At 48.0% G+C, this 21,336-nt stretch overlaps 1 protein-coding gene across 2 annotated transcripts in view; it reads right to left on the reverse strand.

Annotated features, from left to right (window-relative positions):
* Positions 1 to 328: 328 nt before the first annotated feature.
* Positions 329 to 21,336, reverse strand: part of GLP1R (glucagon like peptide 1 receptor) — a 587,398-nt gene continuing 566,390 nt past the window's right edge. For both annotated transcript variants that reach the window (XM_056568649.1, XM_056568650.1), the window contains 3 exons: positions 3,715 to 3,853; positions 2,828 to 2,869; positions 329 to 1,340 (listed from right to left, as the gene is read on the reverse strand). In XM_056568649.1, the coding sequence (XP_056424624.1) occupies positions 1,203 to 1,340; positions 2,828 to 2,869; positions 3,715 to 3,853 (319 nt within the window). In that variant the 3' untranslated portion in view covers positions 329 to 1,202. The remainder of the gene's footprint in view (positions 1,341 to 2,827; positions 2,870 to 3,714; positions 3,854 to 21,336) is intronic.

Genomic DNA, 21,336 nt, shown 5'->3' on the forward strand with positions numbered 1-21,336 from the left:
TTGGAGTAATAGTTTTATATCAATACAGTTTTCTGATATCGGAATACCCCTTTAAAGTGGAGAAGGGGCCTTTGGGTCTGTATGTAGGAGCTACATCTCTGCTCACATTTCCCATATAGAAGTAGTGGGAAGACCATTACCCGACCTTCCTTTACACCTTGTAGACAGGGTCACCTACTACCACTCAGCCCTGGAGGTTCAGCCCCTTTGGCGACATCTTTCAGGGGGCGGCAATAGTTGTCATTCAATAGAATTATAGAATAGAATTATAGAATTATATATATATTTTTTTACATTCCCCTCCTCAACTCCCACCAGGGTCTTTTTTGTAAGGGGGGGGGGCATTGCTCTCTTCCTATCTGCACCACCATCCACTGCTGGAGAAGCTCCGACACCCCACGGCCATCACCAACAACAGTGACCCCAGTCGTGGTGTGACCCTTGGTGACCTTTGGCTATGTTCCTCTTTGTGGTTTCTATCTTAGAGGTGCACGGAGAGGGCAGAAGCCTAGAAGAAGTTTATGCCGCCCGCACATGATGCCAACAACACGTGGACAGTGCCCAATCACTCATGATGGTGACAAATGCCAAGATATTGACCGGCGTCCATTGATAGCTGGAAGGTGATAGAGAAGATAAAGTCTTAGGGATTGTCTTGTGGTGGGATAAGGAAATTCTGCCCTAGAAGATCATTTCTGCCATATTATCACCGAACAACCATGTAGATCCCTCCCACCCGATGTCCTCAGGTTATAGGCAACTGGGAACATCCATGGAGACGGGTGAAGACGCTGGTGAAGAACATTCAAAGAGAAAATAAAGCACTGTCACTTTAACATGAAGACCCCTGAAGACCCCTGGAAATGTTCTGGAGGCCTCATATATTGGTCCAAATAATCCATCAATGCAATAAAACCTGTATCCAAGAGAGTCCATGGCCGGTGTCCATCTGTGCACAACCTGAGACGTGGAGAAGCTCCGCCCCCTCTCCGCCCCCTCAAGGATCTTCCCCTGAGGACGGAGCAGAGGGTCGGCCAACCGCAGACACAAGCACAGAGACGAAAGCAGCTGAATGTCAATGTCAGAAACAGCAGGAGGACGGCGTCTTGTGCAGAACGATGGCTCTTGCGCTCGGGAGATTTCCTTTGGTCGCTCCAGAGTTCATGTCTGGGCAGTGGGTATCCGGCTGTGAGAAGATCCGGTTAAACACTGCTGCCCACGGTCACCCCGCTGCTCAGGCTATTGGCGGGAAACTTAATGGGCTTCATACTGCTGTCACGTTGGCTGTAGATGTGTTCCAACCGCCAGCGATCCCATCTCCTCTGGAACTCCGCCTGCACCTGAATGATATTGTATATACAGACCATCAATCACTGACACTCGGGGTACAGGATGATGACACTTGGGGTACAGGATGATGACACTCGGGGTACAGGATAATAACACTTAGGGTACAGGATGATGACACTCGGGGTACAGGATAATAACACTTGGGGTACAGCATGATGACACTCGGGGTACAGGATGAGGACACTCGGGGTACAGGATAATAACACTCGGGGTACAGGATGATGACACTCGAGGTACAGGATGAGGACACTCGGGGTACAGGATAATAACACTCGGGGTACAGGATGATAACACTCGGGGTACAGGATGATAACACTCGGGGTACAGGATGATAACACTCGGGGTACAGGATGATAACACTCGGGGTACAGGATGATAACACTCGGGGTACAGGATGATGACACTCGGGGTACAGGATGATGACACTCGGGGTACAGGATGATGACACTCGGGGTACAGGATGATGACACTCGGGGTACAGGATGATGACACTCGGGGTACAGGATGATGACACTCGGGGTACAGGATGATGACACTCGGGGTACAGGATGATGACACTCGGGGTACAGGATGATGACACTCGGGGTACAGGATGATGACACTCGGGGTACAGGATGATGACACTCGGGGTACAGGATGATGACACTCGGGGTACAGGATGATGACACTCGGGGTACAGGATGATAACACTCGGGGTACAGGATGATAACACTCGGGGTACAGGATGATAACACTTGGGGTACAGGAGGATAACACTTGGGGTACAGGAGGATGACACTTGGGGTACAGGATGATGACACTTGGGGTACAGGATGATGACACTTGGGGTACAGGATGATAATAACACTCGGGGTACAGGATGATGACACTTGGGGTACAGGATGATAACACTTGGGGTACAGGATGATAACACTTGGGGTACAGGATGATGACACTTGGGGTACAGGATGATGACACTTGGGGTACAGGATGATAACACTTGGGGTACAGGATGATGACACTTGGGGTACAGGATGATGACACTTGGGGTACAGGATGATGACACGGGGTACAGGATGATAACACTTGGGGTACAGGATGATGACACTTGGGGTACAGGATGATAACACTTGGGGTACAGGATGATGACACTTGGGGTACAGGATGATGACACTTGGGGTACAGGAGGATGACACTTGGGGTACAGGAGGATGACACTTGGGGTACAGGAGGATGACACTTGGGGTACAGGATGATAACACTTGGGGTACAGGATGATAACACTTGGGGTACAGGATGATGACACTTGGGGTACAGGATGATAACACTTGGGGTACAGGATGATAACACTTGGGGTACAGGATGATGACACTTGGGGTACAGGATGATGACACTTGGGGTACAGGATGATGACACTTGGGGTACAGGATGATAACACTTGGGGTACAGGATGATGACACTTGGGGTACAGGATGATAACACTCGGGGTACACCTTACCTCATTGTTAATGAAGCAGTACAATACAGCGACCATCAGGCCCTGGAATAGTAGAGAGGAGTGAATATTTACCTCCGGTTATATACAGTTTCCCCCGCTATATACTCCTCACTATACGCTGACACCTCCGACCAGAACCAGAGGAGTCACGGAGGGTCGGACTCACCAGATGTGGAGCTGCATTGGGGCCCTAAAGGTAAAGGGGCCACCCCCCATGTCATCTACCTGCCTGTGCCCTGGGGCCACGCTGAGGATAGTCAATATGTGCTCTGCGTCCCATGTACTGCCCTCTACTGTAGGGTGGCGATACTGGACAGCCAGTCAGTGCATGCACTGATTGGTCAGACTCCGATTGGTCGGATTTTCCAGCCATTCACAGTGCAGTGGATGCAGGTTGACTGTAGGGTTATAAAATATTGTAGTATGAGGCACCACTGCATTTACGTTACTGTACTGTCTACTGCATGACCTGGACGATTCCAGCACTAAACTGCCCCCTGTGGTAACTAAGAAGAAGTTTATGCCTCATTGTAGTGAAACACTGCTCCCTGTGGTGATAATAAGAACTGCACCCTGATATAGCGGTAATGCAGATTTTGCTGATATTGTCATTCAACTTTGAACTTAGCTTTAGCTACTAAGCCAGTGTTTCCTAATCAAGGTGCCTCCAGCTGTTGCAAAACTACAACTCCCAGCATGCCCGGACAGCCGTTGGCTGTCCGAGCATGCTGAGAATTGTAGTTTTGCCACAGCTGGAGGCACCCGGGTTGGGAAACACAACGCTAAGTTAAGCCAAGTTAAATGGGCTCTGCTACAAATGTAGATGGACGTAGATCCGGTTCTATCTGTTATACTGCCCCCTACAGTCATGTGCAGTAACTACCCACCTGGAAGGAACTTAAGGAAAGCTCGAAGAACAGCTTGATGTAGCGTAAGGATCCTTTGGCGTGTTCATCGGTGATGAAGGCGAAAATTATCTCGTGCGTCCCCAGCAGCGGAATCAGCGTCAGGGTGGACTTGGCGAGTCTGTGGGGAGAAAAGATAGAGTGAGGTGCACTGCTCAGACACTACATCTCCCACAATGCCCTGCGCAGACACTACATCTCCCATAATGCCCTGCACAGACACTACATCTCCCATAATGCCCTGCGCAGACACTACATCTCCCACAATGCCCTGCGCAGACACTACATCTCCCACAATGCCCTGCGCAGACACTACATCTCCCACAATGCCCTGCTCAGACACTACATCTCCCACAATGCCCTGCGCAGACACTACATCTCCCACAATGCCCTGCGCAGACACTACATCTCCCACAATGCCCTGCTCAGACACTACATCTCCCATAATGCCCTGCGCAGACACTACATCTCCCATAATGCCCTGCGCAGACACTACATCTCCCACATTGCCCTGCGCAGACACTACATCTCCCACATTGCCCTGCGCAGACACTACATCTCCCACAATGCCCTGCTCAGACACTACATCTCCCACAATGCCCTGCGCAGACACTACATCTCCCACAATGCCCTGCTCAGACACTACATCTCCCACAATGCCCTGCGCAGACGCTACATCTCCCACAATGCCCTGCGCAGACACTACATCTCCCACAATGCCCTGCGCAGACACTACATCTCCCACAATGCCCTGCTCAGACACTACATCTCCCACAATGCCCTGCTCAGACGCTACATCTCCCACATTGCCCTGCGCAGACACTACATCTCCCATAATGCCCTGCGCAGACACTACATCTCCCACAATGCCCTGCTCAGACACTACATCTCCCACAATGCCCTGCTCAGACACTACATCTCCCACAATGCCTTCGCAGACACTACATCTCCCACATTGCCCTGCGCAGACGCTACATCTCCCACAATGCCCTGCTCAGACACTACATCTCCCACAATGCCCTGCGCAGACACTACATCTCCCATAATGCTCTGCTCAGACACTACATCTCCCATAATGCCCTGCGCAGACACTACATCTCCCACAATGCCCTGCTCAGACACTACATCTCCCACAATGCCCTGCGCAGACACTACATCTCCCACAATGCCCTGCTCAGACACTACATCTCCCACAATGCCCTGCGCAGACACTACATCTCCCACAATGCCCTGCTCAGACACTACATCTCCCACAATGCCCTGCGCAGACACTACATCTCCCACAATGCCCTGCGCAGACACTACATCTCCCACAATGCCCTGCTCAGACGCTACATCTCCCACAATGCCCTGCGCAGACACTACATCTCCCATAATGTTCTGTTCAGACACTACATCTCCCACAATGCCCTGCGCAGACACTACATCTCCCACAATGCCCTGCGCAGACACTACATCTCCCACAATGCCCTGCGCAGACACTACATCTCCCACAATGCCCTGCGCAGACACTACATCTCCCACAATGCACTGCTCAGACACTACATCTCCCACAATGCCCTGCGCAGACACTACATCTCCCACAATGCACTGCTCAGACACTACATCTCCCACAATGCTCTGCGCAGACACTACATCTCCCACAATGCCCTGCTCAGACACTACATCTCCCACAATACCCTGCGCAGACACTACATCTCCCACAATGCCCTGCGCAGACGCTACATCTCCCACAATGCTCTGCGCAGACACTACATCTCCCATAATGCCCTGCGCAGACACTACATCTCCCACAATGCCCTGCTCAGACACTACATCTCCCACAATGCTCTGCTCAGACACTACATCTCCCACAATGCTCTGCGCAGACACTACATCTCCCATAATGCCCTGCGCAGACACTACGTCTCCCACAATGCCCTGCTCAGACACTACGTCTCCCATAATGCCCTGCGCAGACACTACATCTCCCACAATGCTCTGCTCAGACACTACATCTCCCACAATGCCCTGCGCAGACACTACATCTCCCACAATGCCCTGCTCAGACGCTACATCTCCCACAATGCCCTGCTCAGACGCTACATCTCCCACAATGCTCTGCTCAGACGCTACATCTCCCACAATGCCCTGCGCAGACGCTACATCTCCCACAATGCCCTGCGCCGACGCTACATCTCCCACAATGCCCTGCGCAGACACTACATGTCCCACAATGCCCTGCGCAGACACTACATGTCCCACAATGCCCTGCTCAGACACTACATCTCCCACAATGCCCTGCGCAGACACTACATCTCCCACAATGCCCTGCGCAGACACTACATCTCCCACAATGCCCTGCGCAGACACTACATCTCCCACAATGCCCTGCGCAGACACTACATCTCCCACAATGCCCTGCGCAGACACTACATCTCCCACAATGCCCTGCGCAGACACTACATCTCCCACAATGCCCTGCTCAGACACTACGTCTCCCACAATGCCCTGCGCAGACACTACGTCTCCCACAATGCCCTGCGCAGACACTACGTCTCCCACAATGCCCTGCGCAGACACTACGTCTCCCACAATGCCCTGCGCAGACACTACGTCTCCCACAATGCTCTGCTCAGACACTACGTCTCCCACAATGCCCTGCGCAGACACTACGTCTCCCACAATGCCCTTCGCAGACGCTACGTCTCCCACAATGCCCTGCGCAGACGCTACGTCTCCCACAATGCCCTGCGCAGACGCTACATCTACCACAATGCCCTGCTCAGATGCTACATCTCCCACAATGCCCTGCGCAGACACTACATCTCCCACAATGCTCTGCTCAGACACTACATCTCCCACAATGCCCTGCGCAGACACTACATCTCCCACAATGCCCTGCTCAGACGCTACATCTCCCACAATGCCCTGCGCAGACGCTACATCTATCACAATGCCCTGCGCAGACGCTACATCTCCCACAATGCCCTGCGCAGACGCTACATCTCCCATAATGCCCTGCTCAGACGCTACATCTCCCATAATGCCCTGCGCAGACACTACATCTCCCATAATGCTCTGCTCAGACACTACATCTCCCACAATGCCCTGCGCAGCCACTACATCTCCCACAATGCCCTGCGCAGACACTACGTCTCCCACAATGCCCTGCGCAGCCACTACATCTCCCACAATGCCCTGCGCAGACACTACGTCTCCCACAATGCACCACAGCAATGCATGCCCTATATACAAAATATTGAGAATTGACCCCCAGATCTTATGAGAATCCATGTACAGAGGAGAACACAGTAGAGAATTAAGACAGTGGGAACAGCAGCACAGAGTATTTTAGGAAACAAGTGCGCAGGGTTTTAAGGGAGGCCACAGGCTGAGGGGAGCAGAATCCTGAGCAGCACAGAGGATTTCAGAAGATAAGCGTAGTCACATAGTAGTGCAACATAGTTCAAAAGGGAAGAAGCAGCAGCACAGAGTATTTTAGACAAGGAATGCAGTTACAGAGAGGAAAAAGAGAGGACATTGTAAGTATCATTTTGATCAGTATCCTCCGCACTACAAGCCTCTATGACCGGTTAGTGCGGGTGATACTGATCACAGATTTCCTTTAAAAGGAAAAGAAAAAAGCATTTTTTTTTTTTTGCAGTGGTGTGCTTGTTATATTTTCTGCTTTGTTTTCTTGTTGTGTGTTTCCCGAGTATAGATGGTTTAGAGTTATAGCCGGGTAGTGCTAAATTTTATGTTCATATTTTGATAAGACAAGTTGTGCTATTTTTATCTTCATTTTCGGTATGCATGTGAGAGTGTTGATTTGATCGTTTTGTTATGTTTCCTTTGGTACTTTCGTTCGTCCCGGATGAAGATTCAGTTAATCTGGTCTAGTTTTTGTAAATTAAGGCGTGTGTGATATGATTATTATTTTAATCGAAAAAAAACAAAAAAACATTTTTGCAGTGGTGTGCTTTTTATTTTGTTTTCTTGTTGTGTGTTTCCTGAATATGGATGGTTTTGAGTTATAGCCGGGTAGTGCAAAATGTTCTGTTCATATTTTGATAAGCCAAGTTGTGCTATTTTTATCTTCATTTTCGGTATGCATGTGAGTGTGTTGATTTGATAGTTTGGTTAGGAAAGTAGGCATATTTTAGTAAAGCTGGGTTGGCCGGTTAGGCAGGGTTTTTTTTGGTACTACAGTATTTAACATTTATGTTATAGCTGGTGAAGCTTGTTTTGTGTTTTTGTATTTTTCTGATAAAAAAAGAGTTTCAGGAGATAAATGCTCTGATCTTGGGGGAGGCTGATGGGCACAGGATAACCTGACAGTAGAAGGAGAAGAACCCTGAGCAGCACAGAGTGTTTAAGGAGATCAGCGTACTTATACGGTGCAAAAGGAAGAGGCCCCAGCAGTGCAGAGTATTTAAGGAGATCAGCGTACTTATATGGTGAAAAAGGAAGAGGCCCCCAGCAGCGCAGAGTATTTAAGGAGATCAGTGTACTTATATGGTGAAAAAGGAAGAGGCCCCAGCAGCGCAGAGTATTTAAGGAGATCAGCGTACTTATATGGTGAAAAAGGAAGAGGCCCCAGCAGTGCAGAGTATTTAAGGATATGAATATTTTGGTCTTGTGGGGGGGTCATGGTATTTCGTTCTTTTCGGTCTGGCCGCTCACAGAGGCTGATAACATATAATCCCCCTGTATTCCTGCAGACGCCAGTATCAGCCGTTCACACGCAGGCGGCGGTGATGAGTAGTCGTCGCTCTTCCTTCCTGCAGCTTCAGCACCTTTCACCGCTCAGATATTTATTTCTTAGGGCAGCAATGATTTCCTTGTCTTGTTTCTCCATTTCTCTTTACATTAGATCCCGGCAGCCGCGTCCTGGGAGACTTTACGGTAAAGTGCGCAGTCAGCAGAACACGGCGCGAATATAAAGAGCCGCATTTCCGGGATCATTAGCGCTTCGTTCCTTGTTAATTTGTACAGTGAAATGACTTCAACGCCAAATGTTACATTGTGACGAACTGCAGCAGTTATCAGACGGAGCTTATCGGGAATTAACCTTTTTTTTGCTGTTGCTGTTGTAACAATGTAACCACCTTGAAGTGTAACCACAATGTTGCTGTGGCGGCAAGATGCACTTATAAAACTCCAGACTACTTGCAAGACTACAACTCCCAGCATGCCTGGACATCCAATGGCACCCTGCAACAGCTTTAAAGGGGTACTCCACCCCTAGAATCTTATCTCCTATCCAGAGGATAGTGGATAAGATGTCTGATTGTGGGGGTCCCGCTGCACCCGGCATTCATTTAGCGCGTCGGGCGCAGCGCCAGAGTCTCGTGACGTCACAGCCACACCCCCTCAATGCAAGTCTATGAGAGGGGGCGTGATGGCACAAGTGGGACGTGGCCATGACATCACGAGCCGCCGCCCCGCTTCACCAGTCATCCGGCATGGAGTGAAGTTCGCTCCATGTACCAGATGTCTGGGGTGCTGCAGCCGGGATCATATCGGTCCCCAGCAGCGGGACCCCCGCAATCAGACATCTTATCCCCCATACTTTGGATAGAGGATAATATGTCTAGGGTCAGAGTTCCCCTTTAAAGGGGTATTCCCGTGGAAAACTTTTATTTAATCAACTGGTGCCAGAAAGTTAAACAGATTTGTAAATTACTTCTATTAAAAAAAATCTTAATCCTTCCAGTACTTTTTAGGGGCTGTATACTAAAGAGAAATCCAAAAAAGAAATGCATTTCCTGTGATGTCATGACCACAGTGCTCTCTGCTGTCCATTTTAGGAACTGTCCAGAGCAGGAATAAATCCCCATAGCAAACATATGCTGCTCTGGACAGTTCCTAAAATGGACAGCAGAGGTCAGCAGAGAGCACTGTGGTCAGGACATCAGAGGAAATGCATTTCTTTTTTGGATTTCTCTTTAGTATACAGCCCCAAAAAAGTACTGGAAGGATTAAGATTTTTTTTTAATAGAAATGATTTACAAATCTGTTTAACTTTCTGGCACCAGTTGATTTAAAAAAAAAAAAAAAAAAAAAAGTTTTCCACCGGAGTACCCCTTTAAGGTGCCCTTGTTGGGAAACTCATAGACAATACATGATGGCTGCTCTGTCCTCCAGAATATAAAGAGCCGCATTACCAGGATCATTACCGCGTCCTTCCTTGTTAATTTGTACAATGAAATAACTTCGATACCAACCGTTACATTGTGACGAACTGCAGCCGTTATCAGACGGAGTTTATCGGGAATTGGCTTTTTTTTTTTTAGCTAATTATGGAACATTGTGGAAGAAGAGTTCTAAACTTTAGTCAATTTTGTATAACTGAGTATTGGGCGGATGAGGTAACAACAATGTAACCACCTTAAAGTGTAACCACAATGTTGTTGCGGCAGCATGTTACACTTATAGACCTCCAGCTGTTGCAAAACTACAACTACCAGCATGCCCGGACAGCCGAAGGCTGTCCGGGCATGCTGGAAGTTGTAGTTTTGCAACAGCTGGAGGCAACCTGGCTGGGAAACTCTGGTCTAAAGTGTACGGCGGAGATAAGATGCCTGATCGCTGGGGGACCCCATGATCTTGCACGCCGCACCCCGTTAAAATCAGTCCCCGGAGCGTGTTTGCTCCGGGTCTGATTACTGTCGATCACGGCTCCGCCCCGTGTGATGTCACACTCCGCCCCCTCAGCTGTCACGCCCCGTCCCATAGGCTTGCATTGAGGGGGCGGGGCGTGATGTCACATGGGGGGGCGGAGCCGTGATCGACAGTAATCAGACCCGGAGCGAACACACTCCGGGGACTGATTCTAACGGGGTGCGGCCTGCGAGATCACGGGGGTCCCCAGCGGCGGGACCCCCACGATCAGGCATCTTATCCCCTATCCTTTGGATAGGGGATAACATGTCTAAGCGCTGGAGTACCCCTTTAAAGAGATAACTGTCAGCTGAAGGAATATAAGACTTAAGCTCACCTTTAGCTACGATGTCTCTTGAACCTTAAAGGGGTACTCCGCTGGAAAACAATTATTTTTAAATCAACTGATGCCAAAAAAAATAAACAGATTTGTAAATTACTTCTATTAAAAAAATCTTAATCCTTCCAGTACTTGTCAGCTGCTGTATGCTCCACAGGAAGTTGTGTAGAACTTTCCATTCTGACCACAGTGCTCTCTGCTGCCACCTCTGTCCATGTCAGGAACTGTCCAGAGCAGGAACAATTCCACATAGCAAACATATGCTGCTCTGGACAGTTCCTGACATGGACAGAGGTGGCAGCAGAGAGCACTGTGGTCAGACAGAAAGGAAATTCAAACAGAAAATAATTTCCTCTATAGTATACAGCCGCTAATAAGTACTGGAAGGATTAAGATTTTTTAATAGAAGTGATTTACAAATCTATTTAACTTTATGGTACCAGTTGATTAAAAAAAATATATATTTTCCAGAGGAGTACCCCTTTAAGGTTTTTCCCATGACAATTTGCTATCTCATTAAAGGCTCAGCATGCTTTCCTTGTCGTTCCCCTGTGAGCTAATAGGACAGGGGATTTTTTAATTAAATCAAACAAAAAGCCTATAGTCACCACCCCCTTTGCCTATATGAATGGCCACTACACAACAGGACAGTGAGTTTTTATTTTCTGTCCTGATGTGAGTGTGGATGTCAGGCTGTCCCCTTAAAGGGGTACTCCCCTGGAAAACATTTTTATTTTTTTTTTAAATCAACTGGTGCCAGAAAGTTAAACAGATTTGTAAATTACTTCTATTGAAAAATCTTGATCCTTCCTGTACTTATCAGCTGCTGTATGCTCCAAAGGAAGTTCTTTTCTTTTTGAATTTCCTTTCTGCCTGACCACAGTGCTCTCTGCTGACACCTCTGTCCATGTCAGGAACTGTCCAGAGCAGGATAGGTTTGCTATGCGGATTTGCTCCTATTCTAGACAGTTCCTAAAATGGACAGAGGTGTCAGCAGAGAGCACTGTGGTCAGGCAAAAAGGAAATTCAAAAAGAAAAGAACTTCCTGTGGAGCATACAGCAGCTGATAAGTACTGGAAGGATAATTTTTTTTTTTTAATAGAAGTAATTTACAAATCTGTTTAACTTTCTGGCACCAGTTAATTTAAATAAAATGTTTTCCAGGGGAGTACCCCTATAATCCTTCTTACCTGGTCGTCCTGTTCCAGTCTGCGGGCAGCTCCAGTGTATGGCGCCATTTTGGTGTAGCCCGTTAGGTTGCAATCCCTAGAATTAGCGTTGCACGGGTGCATAGCGTGTGCGTCACGTCCTCGGATGGCCGAAAAGAGAAGATTTCTGGGGGCAGCTGCAGGGAACCAAAGGAGGTTCCCTGCGTTCTTCTTTACAATTATAATGTTTTATTTAATTTATCTTCTATTATTTTAGTTTCTTGTTTAAATTTGCATTCTCTCATTTAACGTCCCGGAAGTGGGCGGGACTTGGTATTTTGGCGCCACTGTGCCTTATTTATACCCTTCCTTTTGTCCTGCTCAGTCTCCCTGAGGTTACCTGCATTCTAGTTAATTTTACTTGTTAATGATTTTTTATGTATATTTTAGATCTATGGAGTCTGGCGACTCTGGAGGACACAGAAAGTCACGTGGAAAGTCTGCAAATAAACGCAGACACTTTGGGGGTTATTTACCACTGTGTTCTATTGCCTTTTTTGGTTTAGATTTGCGAATTTTTGTAATTTTTGCGCAAATTGCATTATTTTTTGCGTTTTTTTTTCAACCTTCTAAAATCCGTCATTTTGACCTTTTGGTGTTGCTAGACCATTTCTTAAAGTGAAGGATGCCGTACTCACAAATTTATTATCTGCATTTTTTGTTTTTTGCGCAAATTTTGCCGCAACTGGCGCAAAAAAAAACCCCTGCAAATCTAGACGACCTCCTGACCAGGTCTAAAAAAAAATGACTACTCCTGTCTGTTTGCCAAAAGTAAAAAAAATCATCACTCAGAGTGAAAGAGAGAATAAGGTAGAGAATAAGAATGTTTAAAGACATAAAAAGTTAAAAATAAAAAAAACGTGCAAAGGAAAAGTAAAGCAGTTTTCCATATGAAACAATCAGATATATTTTTTAAGGTACAAAAAGGGACGGTAAAGATGTAAGAAACAATGAAGATTCTTAACAATGGCCGACATCTCACAATTACATGTACCCAACCTGTTCAACTAAAACCTCCATCTCCCGAACATTAAAGTTTTTATTTTTTTCAGGTAAACCACGATTTAATTGTGAGGGAGACTCTTTCCAGACCTTCTTCTTTTAGATATTAATTTGCCTTAAAATTTAAACTAAAACAAATAAAGCCAAACACACAGACAAACAAGCTCTTTAGAATCAGGGTGGACATGATCTGAAAGCGGCGGTAGAAAAGGATCTGGGTGCAGATCTGCGCAATATTTATTATGGTCACTGCGACAATATGATACATTTGGAGCCGCACCGCCCCAAAAAAACCCGCACCTAGACAAACCACAAAAATGATCTTGCCAAGACCATTATTGATAAATAATCCCATTGAGTGTACATCTTATAAAACTCCTCTCCCAGATGGCTATGAATTCTCCATTTGCCCCTCATGTCGTCCCAGACTTCCGCCTAATCCGGAACCATCCATGCAGGATATGTTTGTGTGGGTTAAGGAATCTGTTTTTGGATCCATTAAAGAACTAAAAGGATTCCTTAGCTGTTGTCCCTCCCGCTACCAAAAATTCTAGACGATGTGAATTATTCACTATAATCCACTCTGATGAGGACTGTAGAGTAGTGGACGAGACTAAATCATCCTCTTCTGAGGACGAAGAGATTCAGGAAGAGACTCCCTTTCCTGTGGAGAAATCCCCTAAATTTATTCGAGCTGAGCAGACGTTTTCCAGACAAACGTGGGGAAGGTCCTTCCACCTCGAGAGGACCTCGGGTTTTCACGGTGGATGATTATACGCTACTGGAGCTTATGAAGTTGGAATGGGTAAGTCCTGAAAAAGCTCCAGTTTTGAGCAGGCGTTTTCCTCTGGACCCATCCAAGTCTACGGATTGGATTAACCAAACCCACCCCACCCCCCCCCTAAAGTGGATTTTGCTAATGCAAAACTGTCTAAAAGGACTAATGTACATTCAGATGACGGATCTAGCCTAAAGGATCCTATAGACCACCATATTGAGGTGTCCCTGAAGCGGTCCTATACTACAGCCGCTAGTCAGAGTACTGTAGGGTGTGCGGGGGTGCGCCTCTCTTGAGGTCATTAACTCCATGAAGGCCTGGCTCTCAAGAGTTCAAGACGATATTGACTCTGGGGTAAGTAGGGAGGATATCGTGAAGTCCTTCAAATATATAAATTTACCGTATTTTTCGCAATACTGGGGGGAAAAAGTCGGTGCGTCTTATACGGCGAATACACCCCTATCGCGGTGGTCCCTGCGGCCATCAACGGCCGGGACCTGCGGCTAATACAGGACATCACCGATCGCGGTGATGCCCTGTATTAACCCTTCAGACGCGGCAATCAAAGCTGACTGCCGCGTCTGAAGCGAAAGTGACTCGAACCCGGCTGTTCGGGACCGCCGCGATTTCACCGCGACGGTCCCGAACAGCCCGACTGAAGGTCGGGTTAGTGCTTACAGGACACCGGGAGGGACCTTACCTGCCTCCTCTGTGTCTTCTCCGTTCAGGGATCCCCTGTATGGCCGGCGCTCTCCTTCCTCGTCATCACGTCGTCGCGTACGTGCGTCGGCGTGCGTAACGACGTGATGGCGGTGACTGAGAGCGAGGATACCCGGCCGGCAGCAGAGACGTTCCGGAGCGACGGAGACACGGCGACAGCGATGGAGCGACATCCAGGGCAGCGGTGACGGGTCCGGTACGGCGGGGACACGTGAGTATTACCTCCTATGCAGTGGTCTTCAATCTGCGGACCTCCAGATTTTGCAAAACTACAACTTCCAGCATGCCCGGACAGCCAACGGCTGTCCAGGCATGTTGGGAGTTGTTGTTTTCCAACATCTGGAGGTCCGCAGGTTGAAGACCACTATTGGGTTCAAAATCTTTATTTTTTTTAGATTTTGCACCTATAAATTGGGTGCGTCTTATACGCCGGTGCGTCCTATAGGGCGAAAAATATGGTAGGTATGGACTACCTGTCAGCAGGTTAAACTGTCTGCCCATAACATGTCCCTCTCCTCTGCTACTACATGACTTAGACCCTGGCCTGGCGATAACTCTTCTAAGTATACATTATGCAATTTAGAGTATATGCCGGGGAAATTGCTTGGATCCAAACTTGATACAATTATGGAGGAGCTCTCTGACAGGAAAGGGAAGAGTCTTCCCTTATCCAACAGATCCTTTCGAGGCCGTTATAATCAACAGAGGCGTGACCGTTCCCCACAGAGATCCAGAGGCGCCAAGAAGCCAGACTTCTGACTCGGACAGCATGCCTGTTGGCGGTCGTCTCCAGTCTTCTCTCCCAGCTTGGTAAAGTCTCATAAGGGACAAGTGGGTTCCAGATATTGTAAAAGAGGTTATGCAATCTCTCTTGTTTCTCATCCGCCAGAAAGGTTCCTTATATCCACCATCCTCAGGTCCCCAAAACAGGACTTTTTGGAGCAGTCAATTCTAGATCTCATCCCCATTGCTGCAGTAGAACCCGTTCCTCTAGCCGAGAGAGGCAAAGGAGTATATTCTCCTGTGTTTCTTGGGAAGTAAAGACAAATAATAGACCTCAAATACATAAACAGATTTATTGTAAAAAACAAAATTCAGTCAATCCTTCTGAAAGACGACTATATGGTGTCCTTGGATCCCAAGAACGCATACTTTCAGATACCTATTTTCCAGCACCACAGAAAGTTCCTCCACATTGCTGTCTACATCAGGGGAGTTCTTCATCATCTCCAATTTCGAGTCCTTCCTTTTGGGATCACAACCGCCCCGTTTGTCTTCACAAAAGTAGTATCTTCCATGATGGTGGTACTCAGAGTACAAGGGATCAGAATTATACCGTACCTAGACGATTGGCTGATTCTAGCCAGATCCCCGGAAGAACTCCATCTCCTCACCAGTCTGACTTTAGACTTACTTCACAGGCTTGGATGGGTGGTAAATATGGAAGAGTCCCATTTAATTCTGGACAAGGTAAGAACTTTTCTGGGGTTCTGTCTAAATATGAGAATTTATCTATCTCCGGCAAGAAAGGAAAGGATATCCAAGAATTATCAATTCCTTTGGAGGATATCCCTGAGGACACTCATGAGATTTCTAGGTCTCCTATCATCCTCAGCAGAAGCAGTCCCATGGGCATTGTGGCATATGAGACCCCTACAAGCAGAAGTCCTGCCATCCTGGGACAGGAAGATTTCCTCCCTGGACTCTCTCCTCAGACTTTTCTCCCTCAGTTCGCAGGTCCCTGAAGTGGTGGGCTGTACCCCGGGACTGGATGTCCCTTCTAGAACCACATTGGTTAGTCTATACAACAGACGCTTCAGGGTCCGGATGGGGCGCTCTTCTTCTAGGGAGGAAGGCGGCTGGGAAGTGGAGTCCAGAAGAACTACTTCTATCTTCCAATATCAAGGAACTGAGAGGAATCGACTATGCCCTCCTTCATTTCTCCCCTCTCCTCATGGAAGAAACTGTCAAGGTGAGAACAGACAACATGGCAGCAGTTTATTATATAAACAAACAGGGAGGAACAAGATCTGTTACACTACTTCAAGAAGTGGCAAAGATCTGTCGTTGGGCAGAGTCCAGAATACTCAAGTTATCTGCTGCCCACATGAAGGGAGTTCAGAATGTCATTGCGGACCTCCTGAGCAGAGATCTGACAGTTCCTGGAGAATGGACACTGGACCAAGAGGTATTCCTTCAGCTTGTGGATCTTTGGGGTCTTCCAGAAATAGACCTGATGACTACAAGAACCAATCGCAAGTTAGACATTTTATGCTCCCTTTATCCTGCGGAAAATCCTTCTTGGATAGATGCCATGACAACTCCTTGGAGATTCAAGCTGACATACATCTTTCCGCCAACTTCCTTGATACCCAAGGTATTGATGAAGATCAGACAGGATCAGGCCTCAGTGATAGCAATCATTCCATTTTGGCCCAAGAGATCCTGGTTCTCCCAGCTCATTTAGATGAGCAGAGGAGTTTATTGGAGACCCCCCCCCCCCCCCCCCACACCCCCTCAGGGCACTCAGCTCTGCCACAACCTCAGAACATTCAATCTGACAGCATGGAGGTTGATAGGTCCCTATTGAAAGCCAGAGGGTTTTTGGACTGCATACTTCAGACGCTATCTCATTCTAGGAGTGGGGCGACTAACAGGACTTACGCCAGAGTTAGAAGAATTCTTCACAAGTGGTGTGCTGTCAGGAAGAATGACCCCTCCTCTCCTTCTATTCCATCAATTCTGGAGTTCCTACAGGATGGAGCTTTATCAGCGTTCCTTCACAGACGCCTCACTCGAGTCAGTAGTCAAATCCTTTATTAAAGCCATCACCAGAATTCGGCCAAGATCTGTAAAGCCTGTTGCCTCATGGGATTTGGCGTTAGTCTTTGTGCTCAACCCTTTGAACCTTTAGATGAAGCGGGACGCAGGTTCCTCACTCTTAAACTGGTCTTGTTGTTGGCTGTTACTACTGCCAAGAGGGTTAGTGAACTTTTAGCTTTGGCTTCAGATTTGGCTTATACCACTTTCTTACCTGGGAAAGACCTTCTGAGATTCCTTCCATCTTTTATGCCTAAAGTTGTTTCTTTTGCAAACATTAATTCATTTCTATTCCACAGTTTTCTCCTGAGTCTGGATCTTCTCAAAAGGATTTTGCCACCATAGATTTGGGGAGATGTTTAAGAATTTATTTGGAAAGAACTAAATCATTTCGAAAGTCTGGAAACCTTCTTATTTTCTAAAGCATCAAAATGTTCTATTTCCCAGGGATTTGTGAGTGTATTAAACTTTGTTAGACTTCTAAAGGTTTGACTGCACCAGAGTCCACTAGAGATCACTCTACAAGGTCTATTTAAACCTCTTGGGCTGAACATAATTCTGTCCCTTTGGAACATATCTGCCATTCTTCAACTTGGAGTACACATTGACTTTTCTAAAACACTATAGAGTTGACACTTTTCTATGTAGTGAAAAATTTTCACTAGAACTATTCAGAATTCTGCAAGGCAGGAGAGCCCTCCCTAAGGGTTATACTTGCTAAATCCCCATATTGTGCTGCTGAGGGACGACAGGGAAGACTACATTTTGTTTGTTAATTTGTTTACCCTTAGTCTCCTGCTTTCCTCCCTTTATACTTACCTTTTTTTTTTTTTGTTACGTGAAAATGTACCGTATATACTCGAGTATAAGCCGAGTTTTTCAGCACGATTTTTCGTGCTGAAAACACCCCCCTCGGCTCATACTCGAGTGAACTCTCGACCCGCAGTGGTCTTCAACCTGCGGACCTCCAGAGGTTTCAAAACTACAACTCCCAGCAAGCCCGGGCAGCCATCGGCTGTCCGGGCTTGCTGGGAGTTGTAGTTTTGAAACCTCCGGAGGTCCGCAGGTTGAAGACCACTGCGGCCTTCGACATCATCCAGCCCCCTCTCACCCCCCTTTAGTTCTGTACAGTACTCACCTCCGCTCGGCGCTGGTCCGGTGCTGCAGGACTGTCCGGAGAGAAGGTCGTCCGGTGGGATAGTGGTTCCGGGCTGCTATCTTCACCGGGGAGGCCTCTTCTAAGCGCTTCGGGCCCGGCCCCAGAATAGTCACGTTGCCTTGACAATGACGCAGAGGTACGTTCATTGCCAACGTACTTCTGCGTCATTGTCAAGGCAACGCCTCTATTCCGGGCCGGAAGCACGGAGAAGAGGCGCCCCCAGTGAAGATAGCAGCCCGGAACCACTATCCCACCGGACGACCTACTCACCAGACAGCCCTGCACCGAGCGGAGGTGAGTACTGTACATAACTAAAGGGGGTGAGAGGGGGCTGGAGGATGTCGAAGGCCGCAGTGGTCTTCAACCTGCGGACCTCCGGAGGTTTCAAAACTACAACTCCCAGCAAGCCCGGACAGCCGATGGCTGCCCGGGCTTGCTGGGAGTTGTAGTTTTGAAACCTCTGGAGGTCCGCAGGTTGAAGGCCACTGAGGGCGGATGATGACAAGGGGATGATGAAGGGGGGTGTGGGATGATGACAAGAGGATGATGAAGGGGGGGTGTGGGATGATGAAGGGGGGTGGGGATGATGACAAGGGGATGATGAAGGGGGGATGTGTGGGATGATGACAAGGGGATGATGACAGGTGATGATGATGAGGGTCTGGATGATGACAGGCGGTGATGATGATGAGGATGTTAATGACGGGTCTGGATAATGACAGGGGTGGATGATGTATTTCCCACCCTAGGCTTATACTCGAGTCAATAACTTTTCCTGGGATTTTGGGTTGAAATTAGGGGTCTCGGCTTATACTCGAGTATATACAGTACTAATACGGTACTTCCTGTTGTGTAGTGGAAAAAAACAAACAGATGAGCGCTCCAATGTGCAATGATTCCCAGACAAATAAATGGATCCACAGGTTGGATAAAACTCACCAATTTTCATTTTGCAACAATTGAGGCACAACGCTCAAAGAATTCAATGGACACTCACATCCTACAGGCTCAGATGGTAATGATGGAGAATCCCTCTTGGCTGCAGCTTCAACCTTTCATTCCCATATCCATGTGGAGTTGACAATATACAAGAGGTTCCCACACTAATTAAAGTGCCGGTTATTGGGATGTGCAAAAAAGCACTGCCACGCATAAGGTGCAGAGGTAAGTGCAAAATTTTGAATAAAGGATGTTTCTGTCTGTATCCTGCATGTCTGATGAAAGGGGCAGACCGTCCCTGAAACACGTTATAATAAATTTGCACTTTTTTCTCAAAATTTTGCACTTACCTCTGCACCTTATCCGTGGCAGCGTTTTTTTTGTACATTCCTATAACCGACACTTTAATTAGTGTGGGAACCTCAAAGGGGGAGGTGCCTACAGGCTTTTCGTTTGATTGAATTAAAAAATCTATTAGCTCACAGGGGCAGAAACACCTAATATTGTGCTGCTGAGGAGACTAAGGGAAAACAAATGAAAATTTTGTTTTTCCCCTGTACTTTATACTGCAGTTTTGCTTGTTTCATATTGGCTATGTGTATAAACACAAGCTCAGGAGGAGGTCAGTGTATGGAAGGATGATTTCCAGGACAGAAATGATAAACTACAATCAACTTAATATGTAATACATAATAATGTGACACATGAAGCAACCTCCTAGTGCACGGTCCTGATGCTGGAGCACCAACCGGTAATGCAATAAATAGAAGAATAGAACGCCCAGCACTACAGATTTTGTACGCAAGTATTCTTTTTTGAAGCATAAAAATAATAAACTTTACAGGAAAATAGAGGATAAGATCTGACGTGTTGTTACGCCGAGCGCTCCGGGTCCCCGCTCCTCCCCGGAGCGCTCGCCACATCCTCGCTACTGCAGCGCCCCGGTCAGATCCACTGACCGGGTGCGCTGCGATACCACCTCCAGCCGGGATGCGATTCGCGATGCGGGTGGTGCCCGCTCGCGATGCGCACCCCGGCTCCCGTTCCTGATTCGCTCTCCGTCGGTCCTGTCCCGGCGCGCGCGGCCCCGCTCCCTAGGGCGCGCGCGCGCCGGGTCTCTGCGATTTAAAGGGCCACTGCGCCACTGATTGGCGCAGTTGTTCTAATTAGTGTGTTCACCTGTGCACTCCCTATGTATACCTCACTTCCCCTGCACTCCCTCGCCGGATCTTGTTGCCATTGTGCCAGTGAAAGCGTTTCCCAGTGTGTTCCTAGCCTGTGTTCCAGACCTCCTGCCGTTGCCCCTGACTACGATCCTTGCTGCCTGCCCCGACCTTCTGCTACGTCCGACCTTGCTCTTGTCTACTCCCTTGTACCGCGCCTATCTTCAGCAGTCAGAGAGGTTGAGCCGTTGCTAGTGGATACGACCTGGTTACTACCGCCGCTGCAAGACCATCCCGCTTTGCGGCGGGCTCTGGTGAAAACCAGTAGTGACTTAGAACCGGTCCACTAGCACGGTCCACGCCAATCCCTCTCTGGCACAGAGGATCCACCTCCTGCCAGCCGAATCGTGACAGTAGATCCGGCCATGGATCCCGCTGAAGTTCCACTGCCAGTTGTCGCCGACCTCACCACGGTGGTCGCCCAGCAGTCGCAACAGATAGCGCAACAAGGCCACCAGCTGTCTCAACTGACCGTGATGCTACAGCAGCTACTACCACAGCTTCAACAATCATCTCCTCCGCCTGCTCCTGCACCTCCTCCGCAGCGAGTGGCCGCTTCCGGCCTACGACTATCCTTGCCGGATAAATTTGATGGGGACTCTAAGTTTTGCCGTGGGTTTCTTTCACAATGTTCCCTGCACTTGGAGATGATGTCGGACCAGTTTCCTACTGAAAGGTCTAAGGTGGCTTTCGTAGTCAGCCTTCTGTCTGGGAAAGCTCTGTCATGGGCCACACCGCTATGGGACCGCAATGACCCCGTCACTGCCTCT

The sequence above is a fragment of the Hyla sarda genome, chromosome 3 (genome assembly GCF_029499605.1).
Source record: "Hyla sarda isolate aHylSar1 chromosome 3, aHylSar1.hap1, whole genome shotgun sequence".
NCBI classification, from domain to species: domain Eukaryota; kingdom Metazoa; phylum Chordata; class Amphibia; order Anura; family Hylidae; genus Hyla; species Hyla sarda.